This window comes from Aethalodelphis obliquidens, unplaced genomic scaffold, assembly GCF_003676395.1.
Source record: "Aethalodelphis obliquidens isolate GAN/ISIS:26980383/991018 unplaced genomic scaffold, ASM367639v1 scaffold5, whole genome shotgun sequence".
Classification (NCBI taxonomy): domain Eukaryota; kingdom Metazoa; phylum Chordata; class Mammalia; order Artiodactyla; family Delphinidae; genus Aethalodelphis; species Aethalodelphis obliquidens.
Genome location: NW_020837949.1, coordinates 54251579 through 54277227, shown reverse-complemented (window position 1 = coordinate 54277227; position 25649 = coordinate 54251579). Strand labels below are relative to the sequence as shown.

The 25649-nt window shown below is 34.4% G+C and overlaps 1 protein-coding gene across 5 annotated transcripts in view; it reads right to left on the bottom strand.

Moving 5' to 3' along the window:
- The window catches only part of CDK14 (cyclin dependent kinase 14), a 704276-nt gene that overhangs the window by 286210 nt on the left and 392417 nt on the right, over window positions 1-25649 (bottom strand). For all 5 annotated transcript variants that reach the window (XM_027102392.1, XM_027102393.1, XM_027102395.1 and 2 more), the window contains one exon: window positions 12367-12429. In XM_027102392.1, coding sequence (XP_026958193.1) covers window positions 12367-12429 — 63 coding nt within the window. The remainder of the gene's footprint in view (window positions 1-12366; window positions 12430-25649) is intronic.

The following is a 25649-nucleotide window of genomic DNA, read 5'->3' as shown; positions in this document are numbered from 1 at the left end:
AACAAATTTTTAAATCTTTGATCAATGCACAAAGTCAGAACAAATCCCCACAGAATAAATTCATTCAGGATTTACTAAGTGCCAACCATGTGCCAGGTGCTGTCATGTAAGAGGGATGCAAAGATGAACAGGATATAAGATGTAGTCCCTGGACTCGAGGAACTCACAGCCCACTGGGTATGACAGACACATAAACAGACAACTACCACCTAAAGAGGTCTGCACTGTGACAGCAACGTGAACTGAGTGTACTGAAGGCACAGAGGAGGGAGGAAACTTGTCACTCTGAAAACAGAATTCATTACACATAAAATTTTAATAGGAAAACAAGCATTCACTAGATGCACAAGATGAAGTGATGCACTATATGACAAACCTCTTGCTGTTCTGAGGGAAAAAATTGAGGAGACCAAGCAAGCAGATCACTAAGAAGACAAATTAAGAAGAAATTTTTAAATAAATGAAAAGAAGACAATATATGAAATAGTAAAATGATCAATGCACCATCATAATAGTAATGGTGGCAAGGGGGCAACAGTATACTTCACTGAAACCATTAGTAAACTTGGTGTTTTAGAAATAACATTTTAATGTGTTTAACAGAAAATATACTGCTAGCTAGGGGTGGGAAGGCCACAAGGAATTAGCACTGAGTTTAATAGAATGTCCCATGGAATATTCTTTGGGAGTGTTTTGAGAAAGGCAAGTCTTGGGCATTTCTTCCTTTAGGCAAATAGGCAAGTATCTAACTTGCCCATGTAAATTTTTCAGAAAGCCACTTCACTTGGTTGTTGTATAAATCACCACATAACAAGCTATATTTGATCTCTGTGAAAACCAGAGGATACTATGAAAACAAGAAGGACCACCAAAGAGGGGGCCACATGCAGAGAAAGAGTAAAAATCAGCTTTGCTACTCGCTAATAAAACTTGGTGAACATCAATGCAATCTCGGGTACTGAGAAAAAAGGAAGGGAGAGTAATACTAATTGAAGGCTTACACTCATTTAAAGGCTGTTTTAAGTAATTTTACATATATTTTATAATCCTGTATTTTTCCTTTTCTTTTAAACAAATGAGAAAACTAAAGTTCTAAAAGCATGAGAAACTTAAAGTCATCCAACCATCACACAGCACTTGTGAACTTTCCACTACACTTCATTATCTTAAATGAGGTTGATGCTTACTAAACGCATGGATGGATACAGTTATACACCCAATATAATCAAAGTGCTCTGATTAAGTGAACCCAAGTTTGTAAGCCTCAATTAGCATATTATGTAATGAGCATATGATTCCTGAATGTCTATTTTTGCTACTTAAAATCCTCTTAGAAATAAATAACATGGCAGAAGACAGCTTTATGTCCTGAAGCTGATAAACTAACATATTTTCATTTCTATCTTCTTATTTTTCTACTGTAGTAGCCATAGGTCTTCCTAAGAATACCTTGTCCCCTCAGGATATTCTATTCAACTTTATAAAAGGAGATATCTTCAAATCCTACAGTATGATCACTGAAGAGTTATACTCTAGTTCGAATATGTTCACTTTTTGCAATAAGAATCCCCATGGGAAAATGCCTTAAATAGCAACGATACGATGAACAGGGACACTTCTACCAGCAGCAGATCTATCTATAGCCACGTTGTCTTGCCATCCCCCGCAGAAAGCAGCTCATATTCTCAGGGCCATGGCATATACTTCTTGGGAATATCCTTTAATACTCCTTCTATTCCCTTCTGAAACTCTTTAGACTTTAAGTAGGTAAAGAATATGAAGATAAGGCTTTTTATCAAAACATTTAGAGCAAGCTGGTAAAAAGCACACACACACATCATTGGACTTAATATATTTGTTACTCAAAAGAATTATTGCCACTTGCAGTGAGCAACAAATTTTATACTCCTCCACCCCCGTCAAAGTCTAAAGATGTATGATCAGATGCTCTTTGTCTCAATGCTTACAGTCATGAGATTCCATGAATGGTCTGAAATCCAGGCATTATTTAATAAATGTGGTTCCATTTAATATGAGACTAAGCACAGTGAACATCTTGCAGATTTTCCAGGCTTGGGTCAACTATCTTCAAGGGATGTCCACGGTCTCTTAGGGCTTATTAGAGTGATTAGCAATGCAACCTATGCCTTATGGCACAGCAGCAATTCTTACAAAGAGAGTTAGTTAAGCTACTTTTCTGTCACCTGGGGACCAAGTTTAAATCTTTGTATCTTAGGTTTTCCACCTTAAAAATGAGATTGTCTCAGATGCCCTTAATATTCATTCATGCTGTAAAACTGTATCCTTTCATTTTATGAATAACAGAAATAGAAGGGACTCTACAAATTGAGCAGCTGTAATAACTGCCATTTACTAAATACCAGTAAATTAATCCTTCCAACACTTCTGCTAGGCAGATACTATTATCTTTATTTCACAGATAGAGAAATAAAGGCTCAGAGAAACTAAATGAATTGGGAAAAGGGACCCACAGCAAGTGTAGTAGAGGTAGTAGAGACAGTTCCCATTTTTGTCTTGCTCTGACACCCACAATTTAAAATACTGCTACCCAAAAACCATGTATACTATTTGATTAAAGTAGTTACACATTGTGTGGATCCAAGGCTAGAAAATGTGACATTGGCAAATAAACCAAAGTTGCACATGGCTAATACATGCTTCAAATAATATGCTCCATGTTTAGCACCACATCATTTAAAAATCCACAGGATGCACAAACATTAAATTAGTCATGCATCAAACTTTCTAGAAATGAAAAATAATTAGAAAATTTGAGTCCTCAAAATATCTACTGAATGTAAAAATACATTAAAATATGCATCAGATAATGATTTTACTGCAATACTAGGTCTTCTTCAACTTTCAAAAGAATGATTCATTCCATTTAGTTGAGTTTCAAATTTGCAAATACCTAATGCAAATATCAAATCATAATTTGTAATACAATGTACATAATACATTCCCAAATAGTTTATATTTTACAAAACATCATTGCAATTTTATGTGTTGAATTTTTTCAAAAGAATACTAAGAAGGTTATATGGAGATATAAGGGAGATAGAAATAAAAGCCCAGATAGTAAAACATTATGGTATAATTTATTTGTCCCTTTGGACACACTTGACAGTATTAAGTATGCTACTGGGATAGTGTAAGACACAAACATTCATGACAGGGCATCAGGTCACAGATGTGTCCTTTTTTGCCCTGTACTACAGATAGATCTGGGTCTTAGAAAATCTGAGTAGTAAGGACAGTTTGTCTTGCCACGTTTTGCCCTTTCTGAGTTCTTTCATTTAACTTTCTGCTTCTTCATTCTACTCCCTCATAAGTCTTAGATAGGGAACATGTTCCACCATTTCTAAATAATGTAACAAAAATTTAATTTTCAATCTCTATGTTATTTATACATTAATATTCTATTCTTAAAGATGATAACTTTCTGGAAGGGAATAACTCAAAAAATAAGAGTTTCAAATACTTGGGCAAACTCTTGGGAAAAAGCTCTTGCACGCTTTCTGTGATCCTTAAGTTGGCCTCCCATTCTGCCCTCTCCTCCTGCCTCAATACAATGGTGGATATCAACAAGGTGTTGCTCTAGGCACCGAGATGCCCACAGTGAGCAAGTTGACTGGAGCCATGGGAACCAGAACTGGGATACTTACAAGGAGTCAAGTGGGGATTGTAAAACAGATCTGTGTTTTGCCATGTTCCTTGAAAGAAGCACATTAGCTTCTTTAGTATGTTAATATATTATAATAATATGTAATATTATATAATAATATACAATATATTATAATACTTAGTATACTAATACTTAGTAGATTTCCAAGTTATTAGAGTTTGTATGTATGATGAAGAAAATGGGGAGGGCTGAGGATGAGAAACTTCCATTTAATAAACTTGGTCAGCAGCCTAAAATTAGTGTTAGAAATATTCCTTAGCTGAGTAGAAACAAGATGATCAAATTTAAGCTACTGGCTTTAATAGTTGCCCAACATAATTTTCCAAGAGAAAAACTGAAACACTTATTCCAAGGAATTTTAATAATATAATAATATTAAGTATACAACTGACCTTACTGATAGGCACTTTTTGGAACCAAAAAGAAATAGCATGAAATACAAATATTTGTTCAACTTCATTTGTGAATGTATGCAACACTCCCCCAACTACAGGCCATTCTTTTTACACACAATGAAAAGGAATAAATAGAATTTAAAATGGTTTTATTGCCTAAAGTAACACCTTAAACACTATCAACATGAACTGTCTTAATATCAGTTGATAAGGCCAATGCAACTTTTTTTTTAAAATTGAGAGAGACAGATGCAGACTGAAAAACTGACAAAGGTGACGAATCTTGAGTGTAAGAGTCTTAGAGAAAGATCACTTCTGCAAGCTATACAATAGAGAAAAATATGTTTCATATGGAATGCAGTAAAGACTCTGAGTTTGATAGGTATGATCAATAAACCTCTCTCTCTCTCTGCATCTTCTTAGAGAGATCTCAAGTAACAGGGATTTATATATTAATGAGAAAATATCTATGAAATGTACTGGCTACTCACATGAAGGCTGAACTTGTCTAGGACTTTCAGAAAAATCCCTGGAAGCGTGTACATACTCTGTTACTCAGCTAATTTCCCCCCTGGGTCCTCATGTTTGTCTTGGAAAACATGCAAACAAAGGGGTCGAGTGCAAGATCCATCTTAAACGGGAGAGAGGCAAGGTGAATGGCTTGAAGCTTGAAACCCAGGAGGGTATCTGTCCTATTTCCACTGGATACCACCGCCCCTGCCCCACCAAGCTGGGTAATTCCATCTAACAAATAAAATATCACAGGGCATACTTCTAACGACTATCTGTATTTCATCAATCTTTGGGGTGATTTCTTTTCAATCTGGGTTTTAAAGCACCGCTAGGAAAGAGTGGGCTGTTCAGTTAGCTGCCTTGATTCCTTTGTCTGATTCAAATCATTAACAAGCACATCAGCAGATGATGCCAAGCATACAAAAGACATGTTCTAAACAACGGAACGCACGCCCCACATCTTAACCAGAAATTCACTACTCAGACCCTCTCTGAACATCCAACACAATATGAATTGACACATGAATTTCACTTTCTTTTACTGTTAATCCTTCACTGTCTAGATATGGAAAATCATTTTGTTATAACAAAAATAGGATGAAAAGGCTCAAAAGAAAACTGGACAGGTGCTGAGACTAGGTGTCAAATTTTTAAAACACTCTTGAATGGCTCCATGAAATAACCGTATTTCCCAAAATACAGAATAATGAAAGGTTCTATAATATTCACTGTAATGCATAGTAGGAAATCATTACCAGCTAAATGAGAGTTCTAACGCAAAATATGGAGAAAATCAGGTGTTATCTGATTTTCTATCTCAACATTAGAAAGTCTCATTCAGGAATCAATTCTCAGTGCCATCTGTATGAGACAGTCTTAATTTGGCATAACATTATTCTGACTGTTATACACCTGCTTGTTCTTGGAAAAATAGCAATTTTTCAACCTTAATAATCCTCATATCTTTTTAATTAATATAGATATTGAGATAAAAAATAAAACTCAGCTTTATGTCCAAAGAATTTCAGAGAACAAGGCAGATAATTCAGAATTACTTTATTTTGGATTACAGTTCTTTAAAAAAAAAAGACAAATGTTTTTACAAAAAAATCTTTTAGGAAAGTCATTAAGATGACATGGCAATGAAGATAATTACATAAAAACACAGGAAGACCCAATGTCATCATGGTAATAAGATTCAAGCACCTATATTTCTGGATATGAGCTGGAGACAGCATCAATTAATCTTTCTTTTCTTTAATGAACCTTAATTTTCAGTCTCTCATGCTTATCACTTTTTAAAGAACACACGAAAAGCTGAAGAGGGAATTTAGACTGTTATGGTCATTTTTTAAAAAACTGATCAATCTGTAAGTCACTGAGAATTATAAAATGAAGAACTCCAATACAAGTCTGCCTTCAACTCAGCTATGACAGTCAAAACCCAAGAAAATTCATAGTGAATGGTTTGTAAAGGGGGCAAAAATGAACTACCTTCTGCCCAAAATTCTAACCAGTTTCCTACATACCAATTATCATGTTCTAACAATTGGCTGTTATACCTTTAATCATCATAAATATTTACAACAAGGCCAATGTCCTCAGGCTTTCGATTCAGGCTTTAAATTGTCCTCTAAGTAATTAACTGCTAAAATTACCCATTTGTCTAAAACTGATATAATACAGACCATTAGTTAATAGTGAATATTTATTTCAGAAGGCCATACTGAGAACAGACACATTTTGTGGGCAATTAAAGTAGCAAAGTGATTACAGCAATTTCGTTAACATTGACAATTTTTCTTATGAGTTTATTCCAGTGCTTACAAGGAATATACAGCATGAAAGATAAAACTTTAACAGATGTTTTGCTGGGATTTAATACAAAATTACCATAGACTAGCCTCTGCTTTACTATGAAATCATGAGTTATGTACTCTTTCAATTGTTCTTTTCTTCCCCCTCATTCTTCAGTGATGCATCACCTTTGTAACACTTGCAAGTCTACCTGATTCACAGTAAAGAACAATCGTCTCAATTCTCAGATGCGTGGCAACCCATCTTTTCACAATAAACAAGTATATATGAAATCTAAACAGATATGTACATTTTTATAATCCAAGATGAATGTTTAAAATATTTCCATATACTGTCATGCTGCATAGTGATGAAACCAAAAGTCAAAACTGTCAAATCTAGAAGCAAAAGGACTTGATCGCTATGTTTTCCTTCTGTTCACCATAATAAATATTCAGTATTTATTACATTCCTATCCTTTAATGATCTATGAACTATTTAACCAAATGCAGAGCTTCAGAGTTATTACAAGAACATGCTCTTTTAAAGATAATTGCTTATCTCACCTGGTTTTCACATCTTACATTTATAGAGAACCATTACAAGGTCTTATTTTAGCTCAACTGTTGTTGTTTTTTGTTAATCAGCATCTAGCACAGCATTATGAACAGTTGTTAACTTAGTAAATATTATTCTTATGTTCTTCATTTTGCATTCATCGATTTAAGTGACAAGAAGTATCACCACATGAAAAAAAAAGTTAATCCATCACACAGAAACACCCATGGGACATCTGTCACTATGTCCTAGTCAGACTTCTTTGAGAATAATTTCACCTGCAGTGCAGACCCTAAATGTAACCCTGGAGGAGTGCACTGTCTCTAAGCAGACAAAACTGTGAAGAAAAGCCAGTGCATGATTAGCTGAGTGGCCTCCCATGGAAACCAACATGGTAATGAGGGCTGTTTGCTTTCATGCACTACAATTCAGATGCCAAAACACAGGCATTAACAAGATGCATTCTATTTTTTAACTTCCCATACCCTCAAAGAAGGTATAACTATTATCTTCAACATGAAAATGATGAAAAACCTATGTGAATGAGTACATATAAAGTCAGGTAAACAGGCTAATTACTGTAATTTAATATATGAATCATGCAATGTAAGGAAAAGAACATTGGACAAAGAATCAAAATGCTCTCTGACAAGTTCTTAATCTCAATGATTCTGATCTTTATATAAAATGTGGCAGCTGAAATGGATGACTGCTTTAGGATGCTAATCCTGGAATGAGCCTGGCTATAGCAGAATCACTTAAAGAAGTGTTTTTCTAACTACATCAACATGTAATATTGATTACATATTACATTTTATAATATTACATATTGATCGTAATATTGTACTGTATTATAATCATGTAAATGTTATTTACAGCTGAGCCATTAAGTTTTATATGACTACTTTCTTCCCCTGCACAATAATTGTTTTTCCTGGTGTTAGTAACTATCTAGTTCTTTTGTTGGTTGGTTTGCTTGCCTTTGTTGAATTTTCTTTGTGATTATCACTAATTCAACACCAAATTCTTCTTCCATCTTATAAATCTGCTCAAACACATTTGGTATTCTATCTAACCCTTTCATCTTCCTAGATATCTCTCCTGGAGACTTCTGACCTGCGCCAATCAGACTGACTGGTTACCCTTTCAGCTCGATGCACAGTTGTTATCCTGGGATTCTTTTCATCATTGTCTTGAGGATATCCATCTCTCTTTTGTGGTAGCCTCTACTACCTGGTTTCCTTTTCTTTTCTGCTTTGGTTTATTCCCTGAGTTATAGTGCAGTACATCTTCAAGTAGCTTCCTGAGAAAGGATGCAAGATATGCAAACTTTTCGACTCCTTGAACACCTGAAAATAATTATCCTACTCTCACATTTCATTGATAGTTTGTATAGAATTGTAGATTGGAAACAATTTTACATTGGAATTTTCAAGTTGTTGTCCCACTTCCATCTCCATTCCAGTGCTGCTGTTGAAGTTTAACACCACTGTAATTCTTGATCTTTAGTAGTAAACCTGTTCCCTTTCAGTAGGATCTTTCTTTGAAATCAGTGTTCTGAAAATTTGCAACAATAAATGTTATCATTTATCTATTATCATTAAATGTTCTGGGCATTTAATGGACCCTCTTAATCTTGAAGTTCACATCCTTCACATCTGGAAAAAGTATAGTTTAATGTTTATTGCTTTAATGACTCCCTCCTCTCTATTTTCTCCAGTCATTCAGATGGTTGATCCCCTGGACTGGACTCTAAATTTTCTGATACCTTCTTTCTCATGTTTCAGATTTGTATTTTATGCTCTATTTTCTGGCAAACTTCTCCAACTTTTTCTTCCATCCATTTTTACTGTTGTTTTTAATTTCTGTCATCATATTTTGAATTTCCAAAGCTACTTCATGTCCACTAATTTCTCCTTTTTAAAAATAACATAGCATTGTGTTTTACAGATGTACTATTTTCTTTTACCTCTTGGAGAATATTATTGATAATTTTTTTGAAGTTTTCTTTCTTTCTTTCTCTGTGTAATCAATGCAAGCAACTTTGCTTCCTCTGAGTTACTTATTTGTCAATTGGGGTCTTCATTGTAGAATCACCTAGATTCTTTAGGTCTGTTCTCTTGGACTGATCAGATTCTCCACAAAGACGCTTACAACTTTCTACCTTGAGGCGTGGGTCTGATACCTGTTTTCTGAAGCACCACAGTCCAGGCCCTGTCTCTCATATATATATATATTAAAGTTTTACAGATGACTCTGCTGTGGAGCCTAGTTTGAAGACCTCTTTGATGATGACCAAAGTTTCTTGCACCCTTAAATATTCCAAGCACTGAGACAATCCAGTACATTTTGGCAAAACCTCAAAAAGCCAAGACGTCAATAGGTATGGGGAAATGGAAACTTATATACCAACACCTATCACTGCCTTTCAGTTATTCAGAAAGGTACAAAAAGAGGTAAATCACATCATGCACTTTTGGAGGCAAAAATGTAGTAGAGTATCAATCTGTAACCATGTGAAACAATTTCTTAGTGAGAGTAGTTCCTGCTCCATATGACTAATATCTAGACTCAGTGTTGGCATCATATCTAATTTCTGTGACATTATTTATGCTAACTGCACATCTCATTCACCAGTGAGTTTCCACCACACTTTAGGAGGTATGAGCTCCTGCAGTAATAAACCTTGTTTAATGCCCCAGTACAACCTGAACTTGAAATAGGTAGCAAACACTAAGTATTTTAAGTACGAGGAATGATCGTAGGGTGAAAGAAAAGCTTGCAAAACTTGGGTAACAGCTGTTGAAACACAATTTCAAAGAGTGCAACCTAGTAACTGAAAACCAGTAACCTAGAAGCTCAATCTTTCCATGACCATTAAGAGATTAAGGAAAAATAAAATGTAACGGATGAAGCAGAATTTACAAAGGCTACAAAAATCACCAGTGATACTGGCAATGCTTTGTGGAATGAGCTCTCTTTATTTCACCAACAAACTTGCCCATAACTCATGACACACAGTGTTGGTGAAAAGACCAAACAAGGATAATGGAAATCCAGTGATGCCATGGTTTTTTGAAAAGGCTCAGGCCAGCTCTTTAATCTTAATCCTGTCACTGAATTTAAAGTCTGGAAATCCAATTTAGCTCAGAGTAGCCTCTGATTTCCACTGAGGCTGGTAGGCCCTGGGCTTCCACTAGCTGGCCTCTCTACAGATTCCCCAGGCTAAAGTGGGAAAAGGGGGCGGGGAGGGGGGAAGGAATTTGGAGATTGGAGTTGACACATATACACTATTGATACTATGCATAAAATGGACAACTAATGAGAACATACTGTATAGCACAGGGAACTCTACTTAATGCACTGTGGTGACCTAATGGGAAGGAAATCCACAAAAAAGGGGTTTTATATATATATATATATATATATATATATATATGTATAGCTGATTTATTTTGCTGTACAATAGAAACTAACACAACATTGTAAAGCAACTATACTCCAATAAAAATTAATTTAAAAGATAAATAAATAAAAATAAAGTGAGAAACAGGAGTAAGGATGTACTGTACTGTTGACTGTGAACCCAATCAACCCTAAGAAGAGAACATTAAATGTATAAATGAGACAATTTGAGATGTTTTAATGTTAAAAAAAGAATTATGTATTAATTATAATACTAATGTTTAAAGTTAAATTTGAACATGAACAAGATTAAAAAACAAATCTCTTCATCTGTTAAAATTTCTTGCCCAATCTAACCCCTAAAAAACTACCTATGTCAATGGATACAGATTTTTAAGAAAAGTGAATAGTCAAACAACTTAAAAGAAATAAATGAAACAAAAAATCACAACAACAAAAAAGGAGATATATGAAAAAATCAACAAATACTGTAAGTACCATATTGACTCTATTACTTATTTTAAAAACAATGTTTTGTCAGATTTCCTACAAGTTCCTACATTTTAAAATTGTACAACATAGATGACCACCATAAAAACCCTCATTATTAATTTCATATTAAAAAGCACCTATAATTCATTAAGGAAAAAAACCAACCCAATAGAAAAATGAATATATAAGAACAGATAACTTGTAATAGCGGAATTACAAGTGGTCAAGAGACATGAAAAGATGCTCAATGTCACTAGCAGTCAAGAAAATGTCAACATAAAAAATATTTCATTTTTACTCATCAGAATGGCAAAAATCTAAATGACTGGTTAGTCAATCCTAGGGAATGTAGAGAAAAACAGTCCTTCTGTAATTTACAACCTTGTGGGCAAAGGTTCCAGTTAAATTCATTAAAACTGACATCACGTCTCTAATTAATAAAGAAAACCCATGAACTAGATATTCAAAAGAAATGAGTATAAAGGTTTTATACTAATATCTACTCTAGAATCATTTTTAATAGGAACATTTTGGAAACAACCTCAAGATCCATGAATAAAGAACAGTTGCAAATTACGGTTTATTCATACTATGGAATAATATGCAGTTATTAGAAAGACTGAACTATATAGTCATGTATTGATTTTAAAGGATATCTATGATATATTCTAAGAGGAAAAAATACTTATATATATATATTATTTTTATAAAGCAAAATGAAATAAACACATGTAATACCATACGTGCAAATATATCTCTCCTAGCAAAGGGAAAAGTACAGAAGAAAAAATATGCCACATTGCAAGAAAGGTGCAGATAATGAATGGGACGAAATGGAGACAAATAATTTTACTTCAAATACATTTATAAGTTTAGCCTTCAGATAAACTTTGGTATCTTCTAACTCCCTAACATATGCCAAGAAAGAATCTCCTGTTTTAAGCTTGAAATTTTTGGACAATTTCCCAAGATGGTTGCTAGGTCAAATCTTAGAAAAACTTAGCTCTTTTTATACACAGTAATACAATTTCTGGTAAAAGAAATGAAAAAAAAAAGCAGTAGGAAAAACCATTTTTATCTGTTTGTACAAACAAGTGAAAAATATGCACCATGAATTCACCACAACACTGTTTTGGATCAGAATAGTACTTTATCTTGAAACCAACTGGTACTGCAGTATGGAGCTCCAAGCTAGAGCTACTGGAGATTCCCCTCTTCTGAAAACAGTGTTATGACAGGATTCCAGTGGATTTTACTCATTACTGGCAAATGTTTCTCCATGAAGAAAAAACAGGATAAGGTCTAAATAATAATACCACAGTGAAAATATTTAATGTCAAAGCATGGCTTCCAATGTCAAACCATAGCAATGACTATGGTTCACTTCAATATTACTTCTCTTTACATAATTTTTTTAAGTTATAGTAGAGAGATTAGATTTTCGCTCAAAACATGCACATGAAGAATGCTAACCCTTGACTTAAAAAGATCTTTTCCTACCTTCACATTATCTGGATGCAGCCCCCCAGGGTGCTTGTCCATGTACTGACATAAATCAGTATGCTAGAAGAAAAAGGGAAAAATGTATTAACATCCCTCTGGCTGTAACACAGTGAATCAATATTTTTTGACTTCAAAGTCATCATTACTTTCTGAACAAAGCAAATATAAGGCAAGTGGGTGGATTTTTTAGTGTATGCAGTTGCATGCTCCTCCGCCCCCTGTTTTAACCACAATCGAATCATTATCTTTGCCTCTAGGCTCTGTCTTACATTAAACATATCTGTGTATTAGAAGGAATTCATATCCACAACTTTTACTTTGTTAAATGCCTAATTTTCTCCTCATTGAACATACATCTCTTAAAGGGAAAAAAAAAAAAAACCTACCTAAAAATATAAGCCTTAACTTAAAAAAACTAAAGCACATACACACACACAATTAACCAATCCAATTACAATTTCAATTATCTTGTATTTTCCAAGTGGAAACGCAGGTTATGATTATTTATGTTATATGAGATGAAAATACTACAAACAGATCATTACAGTAAAATTAATCATTGGTTTTATTTGAGTTTTTCATAACTATATTCACTAAAAAATAATTTTCAGATTCTCAGAACTCTTGAATATATCTGAGAAAGTATTTATTTACAAAACTTTATAAAGATTTACTTTATAAATCAATACAAATACTTTCAAAATTATAAATTAAGACAAATACATCCAGATATAACTTAAAAGGAATATCCCTAGATAACAACTTATGCTGTTATTCCTTCAAATATCCCAAGCTCAATTTGCACACAATTATATATTTTCTTTTTAATGCTTTTTCTGTTTATATTATGAGTTACATAAAACTTGGAAAAAAACATGTAGAGTTGCTATATAAATTTTTCTAATCTTATTGGAGGATATTGTAAGATTTGTGACACTGAAACATTTAATCATTCTGTAAAAGCCAGTGATCATGATTATTCATGCCCCATTATCAGGCTGCAATTATTCAGGAATAATAAGTTTTTGATACCTTCAAGAACCTGTACCATGGCTATAGCCATGATGACAACAGTTCAGATTCCTTTACTGAGTTTTTATTGCATGCCAGGTGGTAACTCCCAAGGATACAAAGCAGAATTTAGCATTCATTCATTATTCATCACGCATTTCTTGAGTACTTATTATCTTCCAGGCACTACACTAATCACTAAAGGCATAGAATTCAATGAAATAGATGCTGGTGGAAAAAACCAGGCATGTCAGTAATTACAGTAGAGTATGTTGTATACTAAGAACAGTACTGGGTAATGTTTGAGGACATAGCAGGGGGGAACTTATTGTGGTCTAAAGATTTCAGAAAGGCCTCCAGAAAGCATTACTTCTAAGTAACACCTGAATAGAGAATGAAAAAGGTCAGCCAATGGAAGAACAAAGGGAAAGAAGATGGGACAGAAGAAATGCTCTTAGATATATTTTGAGACAATATTGCCTTTATCTTGCACCACACCCAAGGTGTTTAGCTTCCAAATGAAAGTCAAGTTCCATGACAGAAACTACATTTGATTTGGAAATTATTGTCTCTCTGGTCCAGTCAATGACAGCGAAGAACTAAATAAATACAGGTGGAAACAGTTTTACATATAGTATAGCTCATTAAAAATGAGCCTAAAATATAATTATAATGGGTTCCATGGAGTTTTTCCTGACTATATAAAAGTTTTATTTCATGCCACTTTGTAACTCCATATAATTAACCTCTCTGTCCTTTCAACTAAGGCTAACACCTTCCCTAGAGATTTCTGAAGAACATATAAAATAGTACATGAAGCACTGACATATATACACTACCAAATATAAAATGGATGGCTAGTGGGAAGCTCCTGCATAGCACAGGGAGATCAGATCAATGCTCTGTGATGACCTAGAGGGGTGGGATAGGGAGGGTGGGAGGGAGGCTCAAGAGGGAGGGCATATGGGGATATATGTATACATATAGCTGATTCACTTTGTTTGCTGTACAGCAGAAACTAACACAACATTGTAAAGCAATTATACTCCATAGATATTAAATAAATAAATAAAACTAAATAAAATAGTACATGAGAAAGCAGTTTTTAATCAATAGCATGATACACAAAAATAAGGTAGTATTTAAGATACTGCCCATTATACAATAAGACCCATGAGGGGAAGAACTGTAATTTGCTCATTGCTTCACACACAACAAATAAAGTGGTAAATAGAAAGTACACCCAATCATAACAATAATCATATAGCCACATGTTAAAATTCCTATTAAAAATATATATTTTCAGTTTACAAAACAAAATCAAATTCACACAAGCTAAATATACACAACAAAAAATAACAGAAAACCTGAAAATAAAGAAATAATACATCATATTATATATTACACATTTACATTATTTACGTTTTAGGATATTTATACTGGTAAATATCAAAAAAAAAGCAAAAAATCAGCATATCAATATTCGACATATTAGAATTCAAGGAAAAAGTACTAAACATTTATGCACCTAGCAACGTGGCATATCACTATGAAGCAAATATTGATCAAAATAAAAGAAGAAACTGAAAATTTCACAAAATCTTGAAGGGTTTAGCTTACCTCTTTCAAAAACCAACAAATGGAATTGACAAAAAAATAAGAATTCTATAAAGGATATGAGTAACACAGTTAAAAAGCATGTTTAATTTTGTGCCCAATAAACTTACGCTACACATGCTTAAAGAAGTGGAATGGTGTTGGGGACAACTTTCACCATATTTTATACTTGACATAAACGTATTAAATGCCGATTGTGCATAAATAAATAAAAGTGTCTGCTCGCATAGAGCTTACATTTTGTGGATTTTTACATACTTGTGCATTATTGTAATTTTTTTCCAAGATTAAAGTATTCAAGCTTTTTGTTTAAAAGTAAACAAACAAATAAAAAACCCCACTAAACTATGAGGAAGGAAACATATCAGTAATGGGGAAAAAAGCTCCTGATGCTCATGGTACACATGACATCCTTCCGTGTATGTATGCATGCCCAATGACAGTGTAACATGAATTAAAGGAAGGAGGCCTCTCCAGAAATGAGATCTTGGGAAATTTAATAAAGATTTTTCCAAACCTTTTAAATTTTAAGATTCATATTTCCTTAGCTGTATAGCATGAAAATGTGTGTATGCATACACACATGGCTATCTCTAGCTGTGTAGCCTTAGACAGGTTACACAACCTCTGTGTATCAGTATCTTCATCTATGTAATGAAGATAATCCTAGTATACCTACCTCATATGGATACTGTGAAAATTAATAAGTAAATATCCATTACGGTTTTACTACACTGCCCAGTACATGGTAGATGCTACAGGTGATGATGATGATGATGATGATGATTTTCTGTAGTGTGTTTAGAGTAGGAAGGGATATTTGGGAGGACTGCAATTAAAAATGTAATCATAAAGACCATCAGAAAACTGGAACTCTTAGAAGTAACATTTCATCCTTATATATGTGTTCTTCCTGTCTACATGCCCAGACATTCTCATTCAAACTCCACAGCTCTCTGCACACAACCTCTGAGACTACTTCTAGCAAATACACCATTAACCTCAGATTGCTCTGGGTGATTAGGGGCAAGAATCTGGAGAATCTCAAATGGAGGAAGAGACAAGAGGTAGTACAAGGTCTTATTTTTATACCCTAGCAAACTTCTGTTCTACCTGCATTAAAAACTGTTTCTTTTCCCTCTCTCTTTTTTAATACACAGTACTATGCCTGGAACTGCATTAGATGTGCCTAAATTACAAATTTCATCACATCTCTTCTTTCTTTTTAACTTCTCTCCTTAGTTCAACTCATTGGCTTATGTGACCTTTATGATTTGCACTGGTCCCGAAATACAGAACTAAACTTAACAATAATGCTGGGAGGTACTTCTCTGTCATTCCATTTTTTAAAGTCATCCTACACATACAAGTTCTGAACAGAAGGCCCCTATGGCACATGACCAACAGATCACTATCCACCGATGAGACACAGATAATCTCAGGTCCATCTGACTTGATCTCTATTTCTTGTTCTAACACTAAAAGGAGTATCTTTAGACTAGGTGCCTGGTGACTATAGATCAAACCCAGTAACTCTTCCCCCTCCAATCTCTATCTTGGCTCTTGGCTAACATCACTTCTTTCCCTCACTACATTATGCCTCACTTCATCTTCCTACACCCTCTTATTCACTCTATCACTGCTGCTGTTCTTCAGGGGAAGGCCTTCAGAAGCACTTGTGTCTGACAAGTTTATACCTGAATCCCTAAGAATACTTCATCAGTCTTCCGTGGAGTGCATGGTTTTAAACGAAGCTATCAAGTGTGGCTAGATTTGCAGACCAAGAAGAGTGACAGTAAAAAGGAGCTGTTAAGGTTCAGTCCCCACACTTGCATACATTTCTTTCAAAATCAAGTTCCTCCTTCCTCACTGTTGATTACCCATCAAGTAGCATTTATTTGAGAATTTACATAGGTGCAGGAGTGTTTCAAGGGGAAGGAATCTGAAGAACGTATCTGAAACCATAACACCCTAAACATAAACATTCTCTGTAAAGGAGCCACATTTACAGTTTAGGTTTCTCCATGTTGATTTCATTACTCTGTGGCTGGATCAATTGAGAAGGCAGGAGACAGATCTCTCTTCGTAAAAAGGCAGGATACAGAAAGACCACAAAATATCGAAAAGACTTCTTACTCATAAGCACTTTCACACAGTAGAATCTGTTAATTTCAATCATATGTAGACCTGAGAACTGCATGACTAACAGTACACAGCCATGAGTCTTAAAGAGAAAGACATAAAAGGAAATTACAAAGATAAATTATAGATATGATGACAATTTCAAAACAGGCCTGAGTGGAGAACAGCCCTTCAAAAGAGTACCAGGAAAGAAAGTCCAGCCAAATAAAAAGATGAGAAACTAGCTGGACCATGACATTCACCTTTTCATATTTTCCACTCTCCATTCCTTACTCTTTTTGAAACTGACTTTGGGTCAGGGAAAAGAAGCAATATACTGCCACTGAAAGCCACTGGTAAAAAGGCTCTCTGAAGACCACAGAGCCAGAAAAGCTCTTGGACATGAAAGTTTACCCATATTCCTGGGCAGAAACAAGTATAAGTCAATTATTAAGTAGGCTTCATCATTTAGTATGTGCTTATGTTTCTTTTTAATCAATGTATCATCCATGAAGTGAGGTTTTCCAATTTTTGGCCCTTCAAATGATCAGACCTCTTACTCAAGAGATATCAAGTTCCTCAGAGAAATTATGCTTTTGCATTAGCACTGGTCTTCAGACTGGACTTTTCTCATTAAGCAGGAATCTAAATAGAGCCCCTTCCCTAAAACATGCATTTTTTCCAGTCTCTTATGTTAAGCATCGTGTCTACGATATTTGTCAGCTAATTTTGATGTTTTTCAGAAGCACTGACAAAATATGACATTGAAAATAGCACAGCCCTATTTTCCAGCATCTAGGCTAAAAATAAGGCTGTCTTTCCATGGGGATAACCATCAGAAATCCTCATTGTGAAGTTATGTTACACACAGCCTCCACATTCTTTACTTCTTTTCATTTAGTTTTCCATTTTGACAGCAAGAGAAGAGTCAGTATATTCAGGCTTAGTGTAATTTTTAAAACATTAAAAACAAAACTGCTTCACAAGAATAAGAATATGGAAAGATTCCAGAAGATAATAAAACTAATTCTGAATTTCTTTCTTCTTAAGGAATAGGCTTATTTTATGAATAAATACCAAGCCTCAGCTATACTTTTATTTTGAAATTAATGAAAAGACTTATAAAACAGAAAACATTAAGTGAAAACACGTGATTTAAAAAAAAAAGATGGGATATGTTAAGAACTAGTTGATAACATGTACAACTTGAAAGCATAAAAATACAAAGCCCTCCTTTTCCGAACTGACTTTGATTGTTTAAGGAGCTCCCTGGTCCTCATCTCAGTTTGATTACACTCCAATCTCTTCCTTATAATGAGTAAGTGACCCATTATAAAAAAACCTTTAAATAGTACTCTGACTGGTAAGAGAGCAAATCAAGAAATCTGCAAATATCTAAAGGACAAGAGCAATTATTTCCGCTCTTCAGTGGTACCACACGGGGTCCCAAAATTAATGGCAACGATGGCAACTTTCGTGTCTCCAAGGCAGCAAGTGTGGCAGACGCTTACTTGTTATGCTTAATCTACTACTGGCTAATGTCACCTTTATTACCATTGTCCCATGTCTGGGACACACCACATGCACTCTAACTAAAACCACACTTTAAGAATAGTTGCGCATTTTGGTAGAACTCACTATGGTTTTAGTTTTTAATCTGTTTCACCTGTAGCTCATTAAAGTTGTGTGATTCACTGGGGAATAGCTGCTGCTAGAGGCAACTGAAGAAAACTTATAGAAGTTGAGCCCTCCTTTCTTCTACAGCAGTCAATGCCATTTCCTCTGGCTACAATCTCTGTTTTAATCAGACTGCATTGCTGTAAGAATTAACACATCAAATTACTGAGCAGCTAGTTTCAAACTGCTCTTATACGAAGTCCACAGGCTTAAACCGACTTTGCATTTTTTTCCGTTAAGCTTTATAGTACTCATTTATTTATTCCCAAATCATAATTAATAAAATTTTAATGTTGTGAGTTCCAATACATAAGCACTGTTCATTAGTGAGAAAAAATGAAAAGAAACATTAATCAACTTCCCCTTTAAAACAAAACCATAGCCGTTCAAGATGCTTTATAGAGAAGGTTTGTACCCGCTATATACCACAGGGACCCACTTTTAAAACAGTGGTTAAAAAATAATTTATTTTAAAGTTTGTAAGTATTCTATTAAATGTTATTTAGGCTTTTTGCAAATGCATTGAAATCCCTTTTCTTTAATGACAAAAACAAGACATTCATGAACAAGTACAAAAGTACTATCTCTTCCCTCAGAAATAAAAATTCTAATTATGATTACTGTGCCTTAAGTTGCATCATAGGACGTGGTATGACAATAGAGAAAATACGGTCTTCCAATCTGTTCCATATACCCAAAATTATGTTCTTAAATGGAATATTCTCAAATATTCTACTGTTCTTGTAAAGACTTATTTTATATATTCCAAAGCCTGTTTCTAGGTTATTTTATTTTCACCTGTTTTTACGCCACTTAGGAAATGTTTGAAATTCTGCCAGTAAACCACACACATATTTCCTGGGGAGGGCAAGGGTAGTTAACATACACAACAGTTAAAACTATATAAAAATCCTCTCATAGTAATCACACTGCCTTGGCTTATTCCTAATTAAATTAGTCATTTCTTTTTTTATCATATAATGTATTTTTCTCCTTTTGGGACAAAACAAACCTAAATGTGACTTAGTGATCCCATCATTCTAACTAATTGGTTTCAGCTGTCATTTCTGAATCTAAAATGCATGGGCAGCCTGGGGATGGTGACTGGAACAGGAAGCATTTCCAACCACATTCCCATTGTGTAAAACCACCAACCTGAAAGATCTTTTCCATTAAAACAAAAAACTTACTATTTGGCTTCTGGCAATGACACTACGGGTAGAGAGATTGTATAGGTCTACCCAGGCGGTAAGACTGTCATGAGTCATTTTTCTCACATAAAGAGAATGCAGACATTTATTTTCCAGTAGTTCAAGTGTCTGAAGTAGTTTCAATATTGTAGGGGGTAATTCATAAACCAAACACATATCTATATCCATATATCTATGTCCATATCACTTCATAATACTTATAGGGGGGTATAAATGATAGTCCTTTTTTAAATTAAATAAATTGAAAGTATAGATTTGGGAAGTTTCAAAAATGGTGGAAATCTTCTAGAAGAAGAACACTGTGGTTCTACAGAACCAAATGCTATTACTGCATTAGAAGACTGTATAAACGTGCTCTCTTGAAACAGTGAAGGAAAGACTACTCAGCATGGTTTATATGCCCTCTGGCACACCATTCACAAGCATAAAACATATAATAAATTTTAACAGAGTCAAATAGACACTTTAAAAAGATTTTCATGCTATTCTGAAGCCACGTTTAAAAGGAAAAATAAAAGGCCAATGGGTATAAAGAATGGAAAGCTCTGATCATCCAACATCCTCAAGAATTTGAAAAAGAAAAGGTTAACAAAATGGGCCACAAAAAATTTTGTGGAGTCAAAGTATGAGATGGAAAAAAAAAAAAAAGGAACTGGAATAGTTCTCAGGAATATATTAACTCTGAAAACCCTTCTGGAGCTACCCTGCTGGAAATATGAGAGATCCTGAAATTATAAGGTAAAAGTAACATGAGTGAAAAGATTAGAAACAGAGGAAAAGAGGAAAGAGGGAGGAGAAACAGAGGGAGAGAAGACAGAGGAATCAAAGGTGGCTATCCTGGAATAACTTTTTCTGGCTACAAAGTAGAAAAGACGAGCCTTTTTTATAATCTGGGTTCTAAGGGTTAAGAATAACACCCACATAGGGACTGATCATACCAGATGTGTGTTTCAGAAAACTTTATGAAATATACTGTATAATGAGCTTCAGGTACATCGTTTTTTTTTTTTAATTTTTATCTCAGTATAGTTGATTTACAATGTTACATGTTATTCTTCATTTTAAAAATAGTAATTCTGGAACACATAATCACAAGGAAAACATTAAACAATTATAACTTGTTAACACTGTCACCCTGTCTTTTTTTTTGGCATACCAACTGATATTCAAAATATATTTTCAAACTTATAGTGGGTAAAGTATTGCAAATGTATAAAGATGGATAAACAGTATTCACTATTCAAGAGCTTACTGATGACCAGGGGGGAAACAAGAACGATAACTCAATAATAGTCTCTCTCTTACCTTAAATGAAACATTTATAGCTTTGTTCCTATCATTTGACCAAGTAGTGACAACTTTAGGTGTTTTTTTTCCCCAAGGAAATACAGAAGGATGTATTAGAAGGAATGTTATTAAGATTTTACAATGCAAAATACCTTAAAGTTATTAAACACGGTTATGAATATCTGATTATTTATGGAACAAGAGCTGTGTGCTACAGACTCCAAAATGGGACAAATCAAAATCTCTTGAGCGGGCGAAATAGTTTGAAAGATAAGTTTATACTACAAATGTAAAGCTCATTTATAGCTTCAATTAAATCCCTGGCTGGTGGGAATACAAATAATTTAGAATGATAAAGCTTTCGGGGAAAGTCCTGACAAACAGTGAAGTATACGAAATGTATGTTTGTTATATATGATGAAAGAGACAACTTATATTGCTATTCCTGTGGCACACCTGAAGCATAAGTACATTATAAGGTAATGTACTTACATTTAGCTAAGATCTATTTTCTTCATCAAGTTAAATTATTTCAATATAGTACATAAAGGGGCAAAGATAGTTTAGGTTTCCTCAAACTCTGTGAGTAAAAGGATCACACCAACATTATTTTTTTTAATGCAACTTTTTACCTACAGGGTCTAATGCTCTGAAGCATGAGAAATTGAAGGGTAGTGAAACATATTGTTAAGGATCCACAAAAAATTGTAAAAGTTTTGTTTGAAGTAGCTCTTTTAATAGAAAAGAATAAAAAGACCTCAGATCACAGAGGGGGTTAAAAAAAAAAAACCCCATGAATTCTTGTATTCTGAGTACTGCCAAAAGTTAAAATGAAGTAGAGATTCCAAAGTATCTTTTTTTTTAGCATCTACAGTCAAAAGTCAAATTGCTGGCTTACCTGACCTAAAAAAAATTTACCAAAGAGTAAATCATCACTCTTTTTCTTTTCTTTCACTACTTGCTTTTGCTCAATCCATGTACAAAGGAAATGTGCTTAATTCCTTGCCATGCATGAGTATTAAATTAAAGATACCCTGGAAAAAGAACTGCTTTATTTTTCTTTCTCCATCATTAGACACTTGCAAACTTGCCAAGATAATAACTTTCCCAGGAGCTTGACATATTTGCCAGATATAGTTGATATTCTGAATATGAATTCTGAAACTTCAAGAAGTGAAGACCAACATTATTGCTCCTCATGATGTTTTAAACTTTTATACCAAAATCTAGTTATATATTCAGTGAATCAGAGCTAAAAATATCTTTTCATTTTCCTGACTGTACAATTTGCCATAAAAAGGTTACTAAAAAATATTTCAAGAGAAAGAATAAAGTCTCACTGAGTTTGTCTGGGAGGAATTCAGGAAGTGCTTTCCTGATGCTGTGGTTGAAAATACCATTTGAAAGTCAGTCTTAGCAAAATTTAATAGAAGTTATTGGAGCTTAAATTTTAAATCAGTCACTAAAAAATTGTTAGAAAATCATAGTGGAGAATTTTGGGCAAAACATTTCAATATTTACTTCAAAATAAATTAGTAGGCCTAGCACGTAATTATTATAATCAACATATAAAGTTGGTTGTAATAATTTGTATCAAGAAAAACATAGCAAACACCATTCTTGACATAGAAGGTGACCACATTTGTACTTGACCCTTGATGCTATGTATGATACAAAAGCTTGTCGTAAGCAAGCTGATTTAGTGCCCTTATTGATAAAACATGTAGTTTTTAAATGTTAAAAAACCAGAATCAAGTGTTTAATATTTTAAAATAATCATTAAAGTTGTTTTATTAAGAATTTTAAATTTATCCAAAATTTAAAATGATATCAAAGAAAAGCACGGGATTTTTATACTAATGCAAAGGGTGCATGAATTTTAAAATGTGGATAAACTTTGGTACATAACTACATTTATTGATTTGGAACAATGGTAGCATTAACTTCTGTAAGTTTTTAAAAAGGTTAAAAAACAGCATATGTACTACATAAGTATAGTGTACACATAAATATGCATATATACATGCATACAACATGCATGTGAGTATGAATCATAAAAGGAGTCTTCAAAAGAAAAACACATGGTAGCACTGGCTTTCTCTAGAGTAGTTGGATACTAAGTAATCTGGGATATGTCCGTCAAGACAGGCCAACTTATGCTGCTGTGATAACAAATAACTCTTGTTCACAATTTATTGGCCAAAGCAATCCACAAGGCCATGCCCTAGTTTAATAGGGAAGGGAGGTATAATCTTCCTGCAGGGGTTGGGATCCAAATACCAGAAAACAGTAATACAGTCATTTACATTAAGCAAATTATACTCAATTTTTTTTTTTACTCTACAATAGTGAGAATGATAAATACATATACATATGTATTTGCATTGAATTTTATTTTTAATACTTTTTTTTGATGTGGACCATTTTTTAAGTTGTTATTGAATTTGTTACAATATTGCTTCTGTTTTATGCTTTTTTTTTTTTTGGTTTTTTGGCCCTGAGGCATGTGGGACCTTAGCTCCCTGACCAGGGATCGAACCCACACACCCTGCATTGGAAGGTGAAGTCTTAACCACCGACTGCCAGGGAAGTCCCTTGCATTGAACTTTAAAAGAAACTTTTGTCAAGGATTTAATAACTTCAAAAAAGATGCTACAGTTTTATGAACTCAATTATTTCTCATCCAAAGTTAACTTTTCTAGAAATTCTTGCTATACCAGGTTATCTTTTTCCCCTCTGAACTCTGAAAATCTTTTGATTTTCTGGTATATGTCTGATATATTTGGATATGTAAATCAGAACCCCATATTTTAACAGTAACTTCCCTAAAAGATAACAAATCCCTATTAAATTAAAGGGTTAAATTGCATTTTAAAATTAATCTTGGGCTTCCCTGGTGGCGCAGTGGTTAAGAATCCACCTGCCAATGCAGGGGACACAGGTTCGGGCCCTGGTCCTGGAAGATCGCACTTGCCTCAGAGCTACTAAGCCGGTCTGCCACAGCTACCGAGCCTGCGCTCTAGAGCCCGCGAGCCACAACTGCTGAAGCCCGCACACCTAGCCCATGCTCCACAACAAGAGAAGCCACCGCAATGAGAAGCCTGCACACTGCAACGAAGAGTAGCCCCCGCTCACCGCAACTAAAGAAAACTTGTGCACAGCAACGAAGACCCAATGCAGCCAAAAATAAATAAATAAATAAATAATTTAATTAACTTTAAAAAAAATAAAATTAATCTTTATGACACTATGCCATAGGTTGGGTTCTCCAGGTGGAGTTTGGGGCTACAGTATGCATATTATGCAAAAGGAATGAAATGTTTATTAGGTGAAAGGAATGAAAAGAAAGCAGGATTGGACAAAGGACGTGAAAATGTGATGCAGGCCAATAAAGCCTCGGCCAACCTAGCCCCAGATTTGCCCTGTGTTCACCAGAAATGTCCAGGCCTTTATACCTCCTCCTCACATAGTCACCAGATACAGGATGCCTGTGGAAAGTCACGACCTCATTCAAGATGGGTCCCTGAAGCTGAACCAGATGCCTATTTGCTGACGGAGATGCATTCTGGTGACCATATAGCTATGCTTGCTGTAGCTAGGCAGCAAGTTCTCCTTTAAAGAGGATATGGACCCCATATCTTTGTGTCTGTTATGCTCTGTAAGGGTGTTTTAATGAAAACCTTGAAAAATGACTCTACATTTATAGTACACACACACACACACACACAATCATATCTGGTGCACCCACTTTATGGGAAAAAAATACCAATTTGGCAGAGATTTATAGAGTTCCTAGTGTAACTGTACTAAGAGACACACCAAATGAGAAATCAGCCCCTGCCCTCAGGAAACTAGCTGCCCATGCATCTTACACAGATGTCACAATGATAGGAAAATAATCAAGTTGTCCTGCTCACCCTTTGCAAGATACCACTCAGTTCACTGTATTTTTACTCAGGTAAAATCTGATTAAAAAAAAAACAAAAAAAACTTTAATCCTCTCTTCTTTTCTTCTAATAAATATTCCGTTACTAATCATCCCTCCCCACACCTCTTCTCCCCAGCATTGCTGACTTTATGTCTTGTTGTTAGAATTAGATACTGTTCCCCAATACATATCCTAAAAATCCTAGCTAAAATACTCAACATTTTGGCTTTCCCTGCTGCTTCTAACTTCCCTATCCAAGTAGAAAGGGCAGAGAAATATAAAGAGGAGAAAAGGGAACCAATTCAATCTTCCAAATGTGCCTGATGATGGCTGAAATGAGATTCAAAGCTTTAAAACAAAGATCACATATTCAAGAAAAAAGGAAAAACCCAGAAGAAGGAAAATTCCTACTTAGCAAATAGCTGCCA